The 19,182-nt window shown below is 48.8% G+C and overlaps 2 protein-coding genes across 3 annotated transcripts in view; one reads left to right on the forward strand and one right to left on the reverse strand.

Moving 5' to 3' along the window:
- LOC130555522 (uncharacterized) overlaps window positions 1–19,182 on the forward strand; it is a 131,273-nt gene that overhangs the window by 95,393 nt on the left and 16,698 nt on the right. The window lies entirely within an intron of this gene.
- LOC130557097 (uncharacterized) overlaps window positions 14,117–19,182 on the reverse strand; it is a 236,932-nt gene continuing 231,866 nt past the window's right edge. For both annotated transcript variants that reach the window (XM_057338619.1, XM_057338708.1), the window contains exon 2: window positions 14,117–16,711. In XM_057338619.1, the coding sequence (XP_057194602.1) occupies window positions 15,817–16,470 (654 nt within the window). In that variant the 5' untranslated portion in view covers window positions 16,471–16,711 and the 3' untranslated portion in view covers window positions 14,117–15,816. The remainder of the gene's footprint in view (window positions 16,712–19,182) is intronic.

Here is a 19,182-nt window from a genome sequence, read left to right on the forward strand (position 1 = left end):
TGACCTTCCAGTGGAGAGGAAGGGGGACCCAGAGCTTTCCACAAAAAGTTGGGAAGCCCCCTAACGCCGGCCGTCACGGGCGGAGGCCTGATTCTCTAAATGGCGAGAAGCCGCCCGGCACCGTACGGGCCACTGGGTAAGCATTATTCCCCCCTGGGGGGGAAAAACGCTGCAGAGGCCACTACCTACCGTAGGGAGGAATTAGTGGAGACACCACATGGTCTCACCATCAGGGGAGAACTCATGGGAGGAATGTGCGGACTGCAGGAGTTAACCGCAAGGTGGGAGTCCACCTGGGGAGGTCATGGGTTGCCAAGGTGGGAACCAACATGAGGATACATCAGACGGAACAGCCCACGGAGGGGGGGTTACCACGTCTGGAGCACTAGGTCCGGTTAGAGCTATGTGGAATAACTCAACTGTTCCCCGGCCTAAGGGGGCAGGGCTGCTCTGCCCAGCCTGTCCCCTGGAAGGGTGCTTAGTGATGGATGGAATGCCTATTCTTTACCCGAGGGGAAAGAAGTGAGGCTGGATCGCCACTGCTCCCCCCGAAGGGGGAAGGGCTTCCGCAGGCGTACGCCCAACGGCTGCCGGTCCTACCTGTTGCCCTGCAGGACGCGGGCTGACACCGGTTCAACGCGGAGGTTGTAGAACCTCGCGAAGGTATTGGGCGTAGCCCAACCCGCAGCTCTGCAAATGTCTGCCAGAGAGGCGCCCTGAGCCAGTGCCCACGAGGAGGCGACACCCCGAGTGGAGTGCGCCTTGACTCCTAAGGGGCAGGGGCGATTTTGCGACCGGTATGCCAAGGATATGGCATCCACGATCCAGTGCGCCAGTCTCTGTTTGGAGACAGCTCTCCCCTTCTGCTGACCTCCAAAACAGACAAAGAGCTGCTCAGAGCTTCTGAAGCCCTGCGTGCGGTCCAAGTAGAGGCGCAGAGCGCGTACTGGACACAACACGGAAGGGGTTGGGTCTTCCTCCCCGGTGGGGAGCGCCTGCAAGTTCACCACCTGGTCCCGGAAGGGAGTGGTGGGAACCTTGGGCACGTAGCCGGGCCGTGGTCTCAGGATAACGTGAGAGTCTCCAGGCCCGAATTCTAGGCAACCCGAGGACACAGAGAATGCTTGTAGGTCCCCTACCCTCTTGAAGGAGGCGAGCGCTACCAGGAGGGCCGTCTTTATCGACAGGCGAGAAAGATCGGCCTCTCCTAGGGGCTCGAAGGGGGGCCTCTGGAGGCCCTCCAGGACCACTTCGAGGTCCCAAGAGGGTACGGGGCGCGGGCGAGGCGGATTCAACCGTCTCGCGCCCCTCAGGAACCTGGTGACCAGGTCGTGCTGCCCTAGAGACTTACCAGCAACTGGGTCGTGATGTGCGGCTATAGCGGCAACATACACTTTCAGTGTGGAAGGGGAGAGGTTCTTCTCAAGTCTCTCCTGGAGAAAGGACAGTACGTACCTGATCGAGCATCTCTGCGGGTCTTCTCCGTGAGAAGAGCACCAAGACGAGAAGATGCGCCACTTGAAGGCATACAGTCTCCTAGTGGCCGGAGCCCTAGCCTGTATGAGGGTCTCTACCACCGCCGGGGGTAGGTCGCTCAGGATCTCCTCGTCCCGTCCAGGGGCCAGACATGGAGGCTCCAGAGGTCTGGCCTGGGATGCCAAAACGTGCCCTTCCCCTGAGAAAGGAGGTCCTTCCTCAAGGGAATCGGCCAGGGGGGAGTTGTTGTCAGGCTCACCAGCTCTGAGAACCAAGTCCGGTTGGGCCAATAGGGCGCAACCAGTAGCACTTGATGCTCCTCTTCCCTGACCTTGCACAGGGTCTGTGCAATGAGGCTCACTGGGGGGAAGGCGTACTTCCTCTTGTCCCGCGGCCAGCTGTGCGCAAGGGCATCCGTACCGAGGGGACCGTCGGATAGGGAGTACCAAAGCGGACAATGGGTGGAGTCCGGGGAGGCAAACAGGTCCACCTGCGCCCGACCGAACTGCTCCCATATGAGCTGAACCGCGTGAGGGTGGAGTCGCCACTCTCCGCGAGGTGACCACTGACGAGAGAGCCTGTCTGCTGTCTGGTTCAGGTCGCCCGGGATGTGTATGGCTCGCAGGGAACTGATCACCTGCTGACTCCACAGGAGGAGGCGTCGGGCGAGTCGTGTTAGCTGCCGTGATCGAATACCACCCTGGTGGTTGATATACGCCACGGCAGCTGTGCTGTCCGACCGGACCAGCACGTGTCTGCCCTGCACGAAGGGTTGGAACCTCTTCAGCGCAAGTAGCACAGCCCACAACTCTAGGCAGTTGATGTGCCATCGCAGGCGGGGGCCCGTCCACCGCCCCGCTACTGCGTGCCCGTTGCACACAGCACCCCAGCCCTGAAGGGAGGCATCCGTCGTTACCACGACGTGTCTTGATACCTGCCCTAGGGGGACCCCCTCCCGTAGGAAGGCCATCGATGACCAAGGGGTCAGGGTGCGCCGACAGAAGGACGTGATGACCATACGCCTGCTGCCGGTGTGCCACGCTCTCCAAGGAACCCGACTCTGTAGCCAGTGTTGGAGCGGTCGCATGTGCATCAACCCGAGGGGGACCACCCCCGCCGAGGATGCCATGTGCCCCAGGAGCCTCTGAAAATGTTTCAGGGAGACCGCCGGCTGCCTGAAAACCTTCAGGCAGCGTAACACTGACCGGGCACGCTCTGTAGTCAGTCGTGCTGTCATGGAGACAGAGTCGAGTTCCATACCGAGAAAGGAGATGCTCTGCGCGGGGGAGAGCTTGCTCTTTTCCCAGTTGACCTGTAGCCCCAACCGATCTAGGTGCCGGAGCACCAGGTCCCTGTGTGTACACAACAGATCTCGCGAGTGAGCCAAGACGAGCCAGTCGTCGAGATAGTTGAGTACCCGCACACCTTCTTCCTTGAGGGGAAGAAGGGCGGCCTCCACGACCTTCGTAAAGACACGTGGAGACAGGGACAGACCGAAGGGGAGGACCCTGTACTGATATGCCTGTCCCTCGAACGCGAACCGCAGGAACGGCCGGTGTCGAGGGAGGATCGAGACATGAAAGTACGCGTCCTTCAGGTCGATTGCCATGAACCAATCCTGACGCCTGACCGACGCCAGGATGCGCTTTTGCGTGACCATCCTGAAAGGCAGCTTGTGTAGGTGCCTGTTCAGAACACGCAGATCCAAGATAGGGCGCAACCCCCCGCCTTTCTTGGGGACAATGAAGTACGGGCTGTAGAACCCGCTGAACATCTCGGCCAGTGGGACGGGCTCGATCGCTCCCTTCACCAGAAGGGAGGCGACCTCCGCCCGAAGCACGGGGGCATCCCTGCCTCTGACTGAGGTAAAGAGGATGCCCCGGAACTTGGGCGGACGTTTCGCGAACTGAATCGCGTAGCCGAGACGGATCGTCTTCCTCAGCCAACCTGACAGTCTGGGAAGCTGAGACCAGGCACCCAGAAACTGTGACAGGGGGACTAGAGGTTTGATCTGCTTCATCGTCCCCCCGGAGGGTGGTTCGATGGCTAGCAGTACGGATTCCTTGCCGAGGGAGGACCCCCGGGGAGGAGATCGGCTCTGCTGTTTTTCCTGCCTGGCGATTGTCTGGCTCGACGCACTGTCTGTCTGAGAGTGCTGAAGGCCAGTGTTTATACTCGACATTGCGCTTCGCCATGAAGCAACGTCGAGTTGCTGTCCACCGTCGACCGGAGGGTGGGAACGGCTGTGACAACCCAGAGAGAGAGGAAACTCTTTTCGTGAGGAAGTGGGCGCTGGCCCCCCGGGGGGACCAGCTGATGGTAGGAAGGGGCAGGAACCGTCCCTATCCGATCCAGCGTTGTGGTGGCTGGAATCGGGCCCGATGGTAGTCTCAATCTCCCTGGGGTCTCTCCGTCAGGGCCGCTTCTGCTTCCGCGACGGCTGCTGACGGGGAGGCGATTTCCTCTTCGACGTCCTTCTCCTGGAGGCAGCCTGAGAAGGGGGCACTGGAGCCGGATCCGGAGTCGAAGAGGTCCGGGGCTGCTGGGAAGCAGACACTGCTCGGGATCTCGGAGGCCTGACGACGGCCGAGTCACGGCGGGGCAAGATGTGCTTATTAGCCTCCGTCTGCTTCTTCACCGTTGAGAACTGCTGAGAGAAATCCTCAACGGTGTCACCAAACAGCCCTCCCTGCGAGATGGGGGCGTCGAGAAAGTGAACCTTCTCAGCGTCCCGCATCTGCGCAAGGTTGAGCCAGAGGTGCCTCTCTTGGACCACCATGGTGGACATCACCCGACCCATGGCCCGTGCCGTCACCTTAGTCGCCCGTAGAGCGAGATCGGTGGCGGTACGGAGTTCCTGCATAACCGTTGGGTCGGTCTTACCCTCGTGGAGCTCCTTCAACGCCTTGGCCTGGTGGACCTGCAGGATGGCCATGGCGTGGAGGGAGGATGCGGCCTGACCCGCAGCCATGTAAGCCTTCGACACCAGCGATGCCGAAAACTTACACGCCTTGGATGGGAGTCTAGGCCGAGCCCTCCAGGTGGCCGCTGTCTGCGGGCATAAGTGCACCGCGACAGCACGCTCCACCTGGGGAATCTCTACATAGCCCCTGGCCGCCCCACCATTGAGGGAAGAAAGGGCGACTGAGCCTTTCTGACTGGAACGATCCGTGAGGGGCGCGTTCCAAGTCTTACTCAGCTCCTCATGTACCTCCGGGAAATACGGGACCGGTGCTGGGCGCGGCTTGGAGCCGCGCTCAGACCCCAGGTACCACGTATTCAACCGCGAGCGCTGGGGTAAAGGCGGTGCTGTGCACTGCAGCCCAATGCTCGCGGTGGCCCGGAAGAGCATGGTTGACATCTCAACGTCCGCCTCTTCCTGGGCTCGTCCCCCCGGGGGAGGGAGCTCCGAGGAATCGTCGGGGTCGGATGCCAAGAGGTCGCCCTCCGATGCTGTGATCGACATCTCATCTTCGTCACGCACTCCCGAGTACGTGGCAGAGGAACAAGACGGGGTAGGACCGTCTCTTAAGGGATGGTCAGACAAGCGTGACGGGGCGTGAACGGTCCGTGAGCCAGTGGCTGGCGGTGATCCCCATATCACCACCGGTGTTAACTGAAACGGGCGGCAGGGCCGTAGTCACTGCCGTCACGGATCGGGTAACAGACGAGGTGGTGGCTTTACCCATAAAGAATACAGCCACCCGTGACCGCAACATCTGGATAGGCATCTTCCTGCAGTGCGGGCAAGATGTATCCACGAAGGCTGCCTCAGCGTGCTGGAGACCCAAACACGTGAGACAGACATCGTATCCATCCCCTTCCTCAATGAGCGCGTCGCACCGAAGAGAACAGCTGGACATGCCACGCTGGAGAAATTTGCTCTTTTAGAAAAAAAGTGCTCAGACACTTCTGGAACTGCCGAGACGCCCAGGGGAAAGTCGCTGCAGGAAGGGACCGTCCGCTGCACCACGTCGTAGATTCCAGCAGGATACCAGCAAAGAACTGGAAGATCAGCGAAGATCTGGAAGATCAGCGAAGATCTGGAGCTGCTCATCAGATGCGTAGGCTCTGAAGAACAAAAGGTGAATGAATGAGCACGCCGGCTTCCCTCTTATACCCGGACATCCGGGGAGGAGCCCGGCATGCAAATTTCATTCGCCAATTTTCATTGGCCTTTTCTAAATACTCAGAAGATGATAGGTTCTCAAGACAAACCCCATTCTGTCGGTTCGACACAACGTCGAGAGACCGACAGAAAGGGAACTGAATTAGTCCAACAGCTGTGAGCTGACAATCAGCAGCTTCGACAAGAGTTAACGGGAGACCTGTGAATGCTGTTAATATCGAGCATGTTAATTCTAATGCTGCGGCTGATGATCATGATTCTCAATCTACAACATTTGTTAATGTTTCTGAGCGTTATGTATATGTTCTCCGGGAAAGAAAATGTCCCAGGTTTTCGGGAAAGAGGTCCCATGATGGTATTGCGGTGGAAGAGTGGGTAGAAGAGGCACGTAGATCTGTTATTGAGATCAGTTTCTGTAGCTGAAAAGTCTTTATTTGTGTATGATCTCTTGGATGGAGAAGCTAAAAATGAAGTTAAGTTTCACTCTTTGGAGGATAGGAATGATCCTGAAAAGATCTTTTGAGTACTCTCACGCTCTGATGGCTTTAATGGAATCAATGAAACGTAAGAACCTCCAGGGTGTTTGTGATTCAGACCAGACATTACGTGATCAGTTTATTGAGCATATGCGTGATAATGTACTGCGCAGAGAACTGTAACGACAGGTTCGACTTAATTGCGATCTGTCTTTTCTTGATGTACGTTCTGAAGCTATTTGGTGGGCAGAGGAGTGAAACTTTTAGTGTACGACCCCAAGCCCGTTCATATACCGCAGATGTCCAGGTAGTTGGTGCAGAAGGGCCCCACGCTTTCCCTTCCAAGTCCACTAGTGAGTTGGGAGATGTGAAAGATTGTCTTCATAGGCAACAGGCTCAGTTAGATGCCATTTTAAAGCATCTTAGTCTAAATGCCTCAAACAGTACAGGTCCCTTAGCTACGACCGGGAAGGCTCGATTCCAGACAGATGATAGGCCTATTTGCATGCGTTGCAACAGAGTAGGTCATATTGCAAGATTTTGCAGGGCTGAGTTATCAGGTGTCCAGATGAGTGTTGGGGGGGGGGAAATGCAACTGGTCAGGGACATTCAGCTCAGGTATCAGATCATCGTGATGTGGGTGATTTTCCAGTACAGCAGGGAAACTAGCACCCTCCAGTGTTGGGAGTCTGGCAGTAGGAGGGGGTACCTCAGGCTCAAGTAAACTATCGTCTAAAGTTTTCCCCCATCTCATTGGCCAATGTCCTGTAGTACAAGTTAAATTTGGTGGGGTTATAATCCCTTCTCTGTTAAACACTGGATCTATGGTGTCAATGATCACTGAGGGTTTCTTTGAAAGTAATTTCCCTGCCCACATAAACGGACAATTGCAACCCTGTAGCTGGTTATGTTTAAGAGTGGCTAATGGATTGGAAATGCCCTATTGTGGATACGTAGAGTTGGATGTAGAGGTGTTGGGCAAAGTTCTTCATAAAATGGGCATTTTAATTATGAAAGACCCGAAAGATCATGCTACCAAACAAACAAAGCTCTCTGTCCCTGGTCTCCTTGGGATATACTTATATCCTAAACTGTTGTTATCAAGAATTGTTTTCTCAGCATGGGGGAAACCTCTTCTCTTCTCTTCCAGTGCAACAAGCAGAGAAAGAATGGAGGCAGGCTCTCGTGGAATGCCATCATTTAAATCTTATGGCCGAAACTGGCTTTGTGGGCAAGGCAGCAGTACAACCAGGCCCAGCTATCAGAGTCCCTGCTAGTTCCCTTAAATGGGTCCCTACAAACTATTGTTAAGGTATGCCTTCTGCCGCTTCTTACGTTCTTTTGGAGCCTCCAATGTACGGAGAGAATGGATTGCCTGCAAACATTTTGATATCAAAGTGTCTTTCTGTATCATCTGTCAGCCACAGTGCCCTCGTGCTCCTCAAGAGGACACTCACCTCATCACTTGGACTGTCATATCACACTACATTTCCAATAACTCTTTGCCTGGACTCGTCAGCCGTCATTGCATTCACGTGTGTGCACGCGTGCGTGAGCGTGCGTGCGTGCTTGTATATCCCGGTGGGGACCTAAACCTGAATGCACACCAACACATGGGGACTCGTGTCACCGTGGGGACCAAAATTGAGGTCCCCACGGGCAAAAAAGCTTATAAATTGTACAGAACAATATTTTTTACAAATCTAAAAATGCAAAAAGTGTTCTATGATCTTTAGGTTTACGGGTTGGGTTAGGGACAGGGGATAGAATATACAGTTTGTACAGAATACAACTCATTACGCCTATGGACTGTCCCCAAGGAGATGGTAAACCAGACATGTGTGTGTGTGTGTGTGTGTGTGTGTGTGTTCATGTTTGTATATCCCGGTGGGGACCTAAACCTGAATACACACCAACACATGGGGACTCGTGTCACCGTGGGGACCAAAATTGAGGTCCCCACGGGCAAAAAAGCTTATAAATTGTACAGAACAATATTTTTTTTAAATCTAAAAATGCAAAAAGTGTTCTATGATCTTTAGGTTTAGGGGTTGGGTTAGGGATAGGGGATAGAATAAACAGTTTGTACAGTATACAACTCATTACGCCTATGGACTGTCCCCAAGGAGATGGTAAACCAGACATGTGTGTGTGTGTGTGTGTGTGTGTGTGTGTGTGTGTGTGTGTGTCAGTTGTCCGGTATTGTTCATATTGTAATGTGTTCGTTGTGCCTTGTTCTCTGCCTTTGTTTTCTGCCTTTGTGTTCCATGGATTTCACTTTTATATAAAATACTGTTTGCTTCTACATCCCACCTGACTCTTCTCATCACACTTTCAGTGTAGCAGGGCACGGTCCATGTTCCCATAGTTAACCTAGGAGAAAAGGATCAGTGGCTGAGGCCGAAAACACTTCTAGGACAACAATATGTTGTCAATCGGTGTTCTACTTTTGATGTTGATTACCCAGAGAATGTTGACCAATTTAAGTCTGCAGTTTGTAATCAGGCCACAGCATTGTCAGGAAATCTCCCTCATGATATCTGCAACCTTTCTGGGTCTGCGTTAACTGCTGCACAATCCCAACAGGTCCAGTGTCTTAACTCGCTTCAGTTCAGTGTTTAGTAAGGATGAGGGAGATCTGGGGTGTACTTCTCTAGTCCAGCATGAAATACCCGTTTTAGACACTGCCCCTGTCCGACAACGGTACCGTTGGTTGCCCCCCTCTCAATATGAGCAAGTAAAAACACATATTAGTGAACTGTTAGATTGAGGAATAGTCCATCTTAGTTGTAGCCCTTATTCTTCACCCATTGTTGTTGTACAGAAAAAGGACTGCGACATACGACTCTGTGTAGATTATAGGCAGCTTAATGCCAAGACACGAAAAGATGCGTATCCATTACCAAGGATTGAAGAATTGCTGGATGCTTTACATGGTGCTCAGTGGTTCACTACTCTTGATCTAGCGAGTGGCTATAACAATCGCATGCCATTTGGGCTTTGTAATGCACCGGGTACCTTTCAACGACTTATGGGGAGAATTTTTGGGGACCAGCGTTTTCAGTCACTCTTGTTGTATCTAGATGATGTTGTAATTTATTCTAGTTCTTTTGAGCAACATCTTCAACGATTAGAAATGGTACTTGGTCATCTTCAACAATACAAATTGAAATTGAAGAAATGCCATTTTTCCAGCAGCAGGTGAAATATTTAGGCCATGCAATTTCTTGCCAAGGAGTTTCTACAGACCCAGACAAAATTAATACAGTAGCTTAATGGAGACGTCCAACTAATTTGTCTGAGTTGCGGTCCTTTCTAGTTTTCGCTTCCTACTATTGTAGGTTTGTTGAAGGCTTTGCTAAACATGCTGCTCCTTTACACAAGCTTGTAGGAGATCTCCAAGGGAAATTGAAGAAACGAGGCTGTACTATTAATACTCTACTGGAATGTAAGTGGACACAGCATGCAGACAATGCATTTCAGACTCTAAAGCAGAAATTAGTGCAGGCTCCTGTATTGGGTTATGCTGATTTTTCTAAGCCATTTATATTGGAAATCGATGCTAGTCAGGTGGGACTTGGGGCAATTTTATCTCAAGAACAAGATGGTCACCGTCGGCCCTTTGCTTATGCTAGCCGTAAGTGGGCCGTATCTAAATCATTTCAGGAATACCTATTGGGTGCCAAATTTGTGGTATTTACTGGTAATAATCCATTGAGTTATCTCCAGACAGCAAAACTAAATGCGGTTGAGCAGTGCTGGGCATCCCAATTAGCTCTCTTTGATTTTGAGATAAAGTATCATCCTGGAGCTGTAAATCGTAACGTTGATGCACTGTCTCGTCTGCCAAGGTCTCCAACCCCAAATAGTGTTCAAGCTGTAACCTCTGGCATTTCAGTATGGCCAATACTTATACATACGCCAATTCCAGCTTTTGTAAACTGTGCAGCTGTTTCAGAAATAACAACAGTACCAGCCCGGGAGAAAGCTGATATTCAAATCCTTCAGGCAGCGGATCCTCATCTTGCTGCTTTCTTGTATTATTGGAGAAGGGGGCAATTCCCCACAAAGACTGAGAGAGCTGGGGAACCAGGGAAGTCTTGGAACTTGTCTGGCAGTGGAAGCGGATTAGAGAAATTGACAGTGTTTTGTATTGAGAAGTCTTCTTACCACCAGGAAAGACAAGAACAAGGTGCTGCTACCTTTGATCTTAAAACGGGAAGTTTTAGAGAGTTTTCGTGACCAACACGGGCACCAGGGGACAGAAAGAACTATGCAGTTGGTCAGAGAGAGATGTTTTTGGCCAAATTTGCATCATGATGTTGCACGGTGGTGTGCTGAGTGTGAACGTTGTGTGGTCGCTAAAGCTGTTCGCCCCTAAGTCCGGACAACAATGGGTCATTTGATAGCCTCAAATAGCCGTGCTAGTGATGGACGAGAAAGTGTACTTGTGGTCACAGATGTGTTTTCAAAGTTTACACAGGCTTACCCCACTAAAGACCAAAGAGCTAGTACTGTGGCCCGCATCCTGACTGAGAGATGGTTTTATGCTTATGGCGTACCGACACGTATTCATTCTGATCAAGGCCAAAATTTTGAAGAGGAACTTTTCAAACATCTGTGTCATCTCTATGGAGTCCAGAAAAGTCGATCTACGCCTTACCATCCAGAGGGGATGTTAGAGTTATAGCGTGGAAACTCATACATACCCCCAGCAGCGACACTAGAAACTGCTGCGGTATGGGAAAGGAGAAGGGACTAAATACAACATCTGCAGTACCATTAACAGCCACTGGAGGGGAGCCTTCAAACACCAATGAATACAACCAAATGTATCATTTTATGGAATTCACACAAACTCTTTAAATTAAAAGTTATTTTTAACACTGTTACATACGCCACTAGGTTTCACCGTTGAGTCTGTCTATTATTACATGAATAAAGAGAAAAGACTGAGACAAACCAAATCCAAAAGAACTGTATCAATGTCTCCAAGATGCTTGATGAAAACTTACTTTCTATTCTATTAACCAAATTAACCAGGTTGCACCTGTCACCAGAATATTGATTGTGATGTTACAGTACACTTAAAGTCCCACTGCATTTGATAATTTTATGACTTAAGTCATCTTTGAGCTTAAAATTCTCCCGTGATGATAATTTATTACTTCCTTAAAATGACTTGAATGTAACTCTTTACACCCTTGCTTCACTTACTGTACGTTCACACCGCTGCCGTCGAGAGTGTCAAAAATCGCTCTGGCCGCCCTGCCAACAACGCTGTAGAAAGATTCGTGGACGCTCTGGCGCTCTGACGTAGACCAAAGTTTACAGGGCTGCATTCTCTGGAATCCTCTCAAGCGGTGGACTTCTCCGTTCCGAGTGGTGTCCGCCAAACCTCGTCATAGCTCATTACCATAAAGTTGACCTGATTTCAACTCTACTCGATGCCCTCAATGGCGGTGAATTTTGTAATACACTTTCGGTGCAGTATTGATGTTTCCCTTTGCGGTGCTTGTCAAACTAAACCCTTCACACTGAATCTCACCTTAACTTCACTTGAGATTCACTTGACAGGTCATTTAAGGTCGACTGACACAGTGCTAAAGAAATTTCCATGGAGTCGCAACAGCAGTTTCCCATGTGATTTGCATGTCCTGATTTGAATCTTTCACACAGCAGCGAGGACCAATGCATCACTTTTACAGGTTAATGTCAAAAACACTTTTGCATGCAGATTGTTTCGTTTTTTTCTTACACAAACCCAACCCAACATGAGTATTATGTTCTATATTTATTACATAAATCAAATGACAGAACACTGTAGACATACATGTTTGAGCTATTTTACAATAGCAATGATAAATAATAGATCATTTTTATTTGTTTTGTTTTATCCTAAATTTGAATCGATCTTCTTAACAAATGAGCTCCAAGCAAAACAGATCTAAACAAAATGTTTTTACGGGACACTAGAAAGTCAGGTCATTTTAATTAACATCAAGGATCTTTGCAGAAACCCCATCTTCGTGTTTTAAAGACTTGAGTTTGGGTTAGTTTTGTTTGGTCATTGGGCTGGTTTTGTTATGAAGATCTGGCAACCCTGTAACCGCTGTGCATTGTTTCCAGTCAAGCGCTGATCAGTCTGTGCAGAGCCGCATGTGTTCAAAACATCTCATGCCTGTCACCTGTTACATAAAACGCAAAACAAAACCTAGATTATAAATGATCAGTGCTCGAACTAAAGCATTAAATCTCACTAGAGATCATCCACAAACATTCAGTACTGAGAAAGCCGCTGACTCCCAGAAGTCTTTGATGTTAGCATATTGATTCAATAATTTTATACACCATGAACTGTATTTAAATGAAACATGAAAGTATGGTTATTTTAAAAAACAGAAATGAATAAACACAACCCTACAGACACCTGATGACCTTTTATCTGATTCTAACACGAGTAAGGGCTTTGTTTGCATTTGCATTCGTACCTGATTTGATTTGTTAATTCGTCCTTAAATGACAGCTGAAGGTGTTCTGAGAGGAGGGTTTCTAAAGATTCAAGAGAAGAGAGGAGGACTCTCACTCTGAGTGAAATCTTCATGTGTAAGTTCTGCTCATAACCCAGAAGAAACTCAATTCTCTTCTCTTCTCCTTTCTCATATTCCTTTTGTTCAGCAGAGACATGGACAAACTCATTCATCTGATCTTACTCTCTGGTGAGTACACCTCACATCATCATCTCATAGAACACACAAACATCATGTTAACAAAAAAATAACATCTTTAACACTAATATTTTTAAATGAAAGACTTCGTAACAATTGATTATCTGATTATCAGTGTAAAATATTTCTCAACAGGTCTTGTTTTCATCCCGGGTAGTTTTGAAGGTAATTCAAGTTGAAGTTCAATTTATTTCTAAAGCACATTTAAAAACAACTTGTTTTAATTTTTTTAATTCTTCACATGCGAAATGATATAAAGTTGTAAATGTTGATTTTGAAATGAAAACGGTTAAGTCCTTAGATAAGGACCTAATTCTGTTTACGAGGTTCTGATTGTTCTCTTAAGGTCAATTTTGACATGTTTGTCTTTGTAAAGTCTTTTAATACGTAGCTTTCATGTGGTATATAATGAATATATTCTGGATATTTAATGAATCTTGACATTGATCATTATTATATGCTTCAAATCTCAATGTTGATTTCTTAGAACCATTTATTTTAATGTATTGTACATATAAATGTCTTTGTAAAGTTTTGACAGACCTAAAACTTGCTCTGATCAGGGCTGCGTTTCCCGATAACGTTGTCTCTTAGCGTGCTACGAAGACTCTAAAAAAAAACACGTTAACTCCTTTTCTAGGTGTGTTTCCCGAACTATACCTTAGGAGGTTACTTTCTTACATCCCACGTTACCAGGTGCTGTCCATGGCGGTGGTGCTGAATTAAGGGATATTGATCGTTCGACAATCAATTATTCACTCTATACAGGGACTGCTTCACTGCTTTATGTGAGGTAGCGGCGTTCTTGGATATTATTTAATTGTGAAATGAGTGTGCGAACCCGCAATCTCATGCCCAAACCTATCAACCCTGTTATACTAACTGGCAGTATGGTCATTTATGTCAAAGGTTCTCAAACTTTGGGTCTAACAATTAACAAACTAACAATTCTTTGTATAGTTCACACGTTTATTGTGCATTTTTCCCTATTTTCTATTTAAAAGGTGTGCCATGAGATAGCCTACCTTTGGTTATACCTGTGTTTGGTAACCCCTGATATATATTATCATAATATATGTTGCTATAGCAGTGGAGGCTGCTGCTAAAAATATTTGGGGGGGCGCAAACAAACTGAAAATCCAACTGTCAGTAATGCAGGACTATAAATAGCCATTAATCAGGTGACGTATCATTATTACAGTCAATGTTAATACATGCAAATAAATGTACTATGAATCAGTGAATTTGAATTGAATGTGGGTTTATTATCAGTGATGAAGTAATCAAGGTAATCATTCAAAACCTAGTTCATTGGGGTCTAAGTTTGGTTTCTTGATAAGAGGCTTAATGACGGCCAGTTTAAAGGGTCCTGGGACATGGCCTAGATTAATTGACGAGTTGATAATGTTATAAATGGGCTCAATTGCAACGGGTAATAACTCTTTTAATAATTTAGTTGGTATGGGGTCTAATAAGCAAGTTGTAGGTTTAGATGTTGCAATAAGTTTAATTAAATCTTCCTGTTTTATAGGTGAAAAACACTGTAGCCTTTCTTTTGGGGCGATGGTTGGTACTAATTTATAGGACAGACTTGGAGGTTGAGTTTTTACTATTTTGTCTCGTATGTTTTCGATTTTCTCTGTAAAAAAATTCATGAAATCATTGCTACCAAGGTGCGGCGGAATACCCAGGTCAGGTGAAGTCTGTTTATTTGTTAGTTTAGCAACTGTACTAAATAAAAACCTTGGATTGTTTTTGTTAGTTTCTATGAGGTTACGGAGGTGCTCAGCCTTTGCTGCTTTTAGTGCCTTTTTATAACAGTTTGCACTCTCTTTCCACGCAATTTTAAAGACCTCTAATTGGGTTTGTTTCCATTTGCGCTCCAGTTTACGTGTTCTCTTTTAAGGGCGCGAGTGGTGCTATTGTACCATGGTGCTACGTTTTTCTCATTAATCTTTTTTGACTTCATAGGTGCGACAGCTTCTAATGTATTAGAGAAAATAGTGCCCAATTTGCTGGTCATGTCATCGAGCGATTCTATATTTATTGGTATGGTTATTAAAGGAGTCAGATCTGGCAAGCTCTTTGCGAAACTATCTTTAGTAGTCGAGGTAATTGTTCTACCCTGTCGATAACGAGTTAAACGGCTGATTTCTGCAGTGCGCAGTGTACATGTTATAAGATAGTGATCAGTGACATCGTCGCTTTGAGGTATAATATCTATATTGGTTAGATCGGCTCCGTGAGATATAATCAAGTCTAGTGTATGATTAAATCGATGAGTGGGTCCATTGATGTGTTGTGTTACTCCAAAAGAGTGTAATAGCTCTGTAAACGCCACTGCTAATGCATCGTTAGCACTATCTACGTGGATATTAAAGTCTCCGACAATTAGTACTTTATCAACGTTAACCAATAGGTCCGATAGGAAGTCCGCAAACTCTTTCAGAAAATCAGTGTAGGGACCAGGGGGTCTATACACTGTAGCCAACGTACAAGAAAGCAATGTTTTTTACTGTCAATTGGAACAATTATGTTCAACGCAAGCACTTCAAATGATTTAAATTTATGCTCCGTTCTCTGAGTTACAGTAAGAAAGTCTCTAAAGATTGTTGCGACACCGCCACCTCGACCAACGGACGTGGCTCATGCATATAACAGTAGCTTGGTGGGGTACACTCATTTAGACCGTAATAATCATTTGGTTTAAGCCAGGTTTCGGTAAGGCAAAGTATATCAAAACTGTTGTCTGTGATCATTTCATTTACAATAACTGCTTTTGAATTTAGTGATCTAATATTAAGTAGGCCGAACTTTATGAGTTTGTTTTGGTCGTTTATTACATTGTCCTCAGGTTTAATCACGATTAGATTTTTTCTCTGAGATTTGGCTATTTTGTTATTTTGTAGTATTATTCGGGGGACAGACACAGTCTCTATGCATTTGGAAGCAGTAACATTTCTAACAGATGAGTGGGAGGAACACAGACTATGGTTGAAGTTTTGACTTACCGCTGGGAGACGTAGTCAAGCGGTGCGTAGCGTCTTTGAGATGTTGTCAGACAGAAGAACCGCTCCGATGCTGCTGGGGTGCAGGCCGTCAGGGCGGAAGAGCCTAGGTCGCTCCCAGAACAGATCAAAATTATAACAAAGAGCAGCTTCTGTTCAATACACCATGACATCAACCATTTATTTAGAGCAAATAGTCTACTGAACTTTTCATTCCCTCGTCGGTAGGTAGGAAGCGGCCCTGATACGATGATCCTCGCCGTGGGCGATGCGTTGCGTACCGTCTCGATCAGACTCCTGAAGTCCCTCTTCAAGATCTCCAACTGCCTCATCCTGACGTCATTCACCCCCGCGTGCAGCACGACAGCTCCGACGTTATCATCGTCCTTCAGGATCGCAGGTACCTGCGCAGAGACATCAAGAACACGGGCGCCAGGAAAACAATGAGTGCGCACCTTACCTTTAGTGGAGGAAGCGCGTACGTTCCGGACGATTGAGTCTCCGATGACCACAGCGTTGCATTCCGTCTCACAGAGGGCGGCAAAGCGGTTCCTGGTCGGGATCTCGAAGACCGGTGGCGGCGGTTGGATCATCGCTCCAGTCCTAGCTCTCGCCTTTCGCCGTGGGTGTGCCGGTGCAGGAGTGAAGTTCATTTGGGCTGACTTTGGGCTGACCGTGTTCTCGAAGCCTGGGCTCTGTGCAGAGAAACACACGGAGTAGAAGTGGAAGGAGTATTAAAATCGCGATGAAAACTTACTGCGGATTTGCGAGCATCAGCTCTGGATGTTTCCAGCACCGTTTTTCGTTCTCGCAGGCGTGTCTGCTTCTCTAGTAGATCCTGGATCTGCTTCTCCACAGCCTCCAGTTCCGACTGAAGTGCGATCGTTTCCTCATCTGCACACAGAGGTACAAACACATCTGAAACATTAGCCATTAGTGATGTAATAATGAGAACAGTGTGTTAAGCAGTGAGCAGGCAGGCTGGGAATGCTAACAGCCTGAGGCTAATAGCGAGTGATCCGATAAAAATAAATTATCGGTGCGTTTAAGGACGATTTTTGGTATGGGATATACTTAAGGATATGTTTACCCTCGGTGAATAACAATTTAAAACACAAGTCTTAAGATATAACAAGAATAAACTATGTATTAAGAATAAGTTTGAAAGAGCTCCGACTCAAACCACGCGCTCTCAGCAAACAGGAAGTGACGAAAAACAGCTGATAACACATTTAGTACCCAAAGAGGGTAAATGAAACCATGCCATTTAACCTGTTGTTAATATTTACTTTCTTTTTGATAGCTTCCTTTGATAGCTTTTCTATGAAAAACTGCAGAGTAACAAGGACTACAATAAACTTAGCTCTGTTGCAATCCGTTCATGGACGTCTGGACTAAGCAACCGCCGCCTCTTTGGTTGAGAAGCTCCTTCTGTCATGGCTCTGCTTCCTTAGTCATGTTTTTCTTGGTCCTGTAGCAGAGCCATGGCAAAGTCTTTGGTTATGTGTGGAGAGAAACATATTATTGTCCTTTTGACAATAATATGCGTTCTCTCCAGTGTCTTGTTATTGGCCCTGCCCCTCTCTTTTCCTGTATTGTCTCCCTCTTGTGTCTTATGTTCTACACCTGCCCTTGCTCGTTATCCCTCGTTTGTCTTCCCTATTTAAACCCTCATGTTTCATTGTCCTGTGTTCGGTCATTGTGTTTGCTACGTGGTTTCATGTTGTGCTTACCGTCTTCTCATGTTTTTGTTCCTGTTGTGGATTCCCCTGTCTCATTGTAGTAAGTGTTGAGTTTAGTTCATGTCTATTGTTTGTTAGTCTAGTATTTAGTTAGTCTTTGTCCCTGTTTATCCTTTGTCATTATTGTTTTACCCCCTCGTGGGCCTTTGTTTTGTGTTTTATATTTTATTATTAAAGTCTGTTGTCCAACGCTGCCTGCAATTGGGTTCTTCTCCTCAAGTCCATGACAGAATGACCGAACCATTCAGAACCCAGCGGGCAGCAAGATGGACGGCACGGCGTCGTCCTCACGGTCCGCTCAAGCCCGCTTGCTGCTAGGTTTCCGCCAGGGGAACTACGGGAATCGGGAGTTCGCCGGGGCATTCTCGGCGGTGGCTGAGAGGGCTGAGTTCAACGAGGCAGAGTTGAAGACGATCTTCAACTGCTGCCTCACTCAGCGCCTCACCCCGTCTGAGAAGAGGCTGCTGGGTCCCCTAGGGTTCGCGGCAATGGTCAGGTTCGTGGCCAACCGGGACGATCCCGGGGGTGGGGTTCCACGTGGGACTTCCACCTCGCGGTCGATCACGCCGGAGGGCCTTGACCTGACTGCCGCTGCCCGGGGGACTCGGTACCCTTCGGCTTGAGCTCCACGGTCCCCGTTCACTCTGGTGGCGCCGGTAGCGAGCGGGAGGGAGGGGATCCGGGGATGACGTCGGATAATTCCTCCGCTGCGGAACTCCCTCCGGTCCCCACGGATTCGCCAAGGTCGGCTATGGATCCGGTGGTGCGGAGAAGGAGGGAGAGGCGCAGCGGAGGAGCGTCCACGCCGGTGCAGCCGGCGTCCAGTCCGGTGTTGCTGCCGGCGTCCAGTCCGGTGGTGCTGCCGATGTCCTGTCCAGTGTCCATCCGGTGCAGCCGGTATCCAGTCCGGTGCAGCCGGCGTCCAGTCCGGTGCAGCCGGCATCCAGTCCGGATCCAGCCGGCGTCCAGTCCGGTGATCCAGCCGGCGTCCAGTCCGGTGATCCAGCCGGTGTCCAGTCCGGGATCCAGCCGGCGTCCCAGCCGGCCATCCAGCGGTCCTCCAGCCGGCGTCCCAGCCGGCGTCCAGCCGGCCATCCAGCCGGCGTCCCAGCCGGCATCCCAGCCGGCCATCCAGCCGGCATCCCAGCCGGCCATCCAGCCAGCGTCAGCCCTGTCCAGCCGGCCTTCCAGCCGGCGTCAAGCCCTGTCCAGCCGGCCTTCCAGCCGGCGTCAAGCCCTGTCCAGCCGGCCTTCCAGCCGGTCTTCCAGCCGGTCCCTAGTCCGGCAGCAATCCGGCCCCGGGGAGACCCCCAGGGTCAAGGACTGTTCCCCCCCAGGACTCCTCCTAAGTCCCTTTGGACTACGCACCCTCAGGTGCAGCCGGGGACTGGGACTTCTCCCCACCCCCATGGACTGCCCCCTATGGGCTCTGGTTTGGCCCCTCCCCCCCTCCCATGTTTGTTGTTTTTATTGTCTCACCCTAGTCCCTTTGTTATTTTGTCTTGTCTGCCTCTTATTCTGTTCTCCATGTTTTGTCTGGTCTTGTCTTTGTCTCAGTCTTCCTTGTCTTGTCCGTCTACCCCTTGGTGAGCACCTGGAGGTGCTCATTAAAGGGGGGGCTTC

This window comes from Triplophysa rosa, linkage group LG1 (genome assembly GCF_024868665.1).
Source record: "Triplophysa rosa linkage group LG1, Trosa_1v2, whole genome shotgun sequence".
Taxonomy (NCBI): domain Eukaryota; kingdom Metazoa; phylum Chordata; class Actinopteri; order Cypriniformes; family Nemacheilidae; genus Triplophysa; species Triplophysa rosa.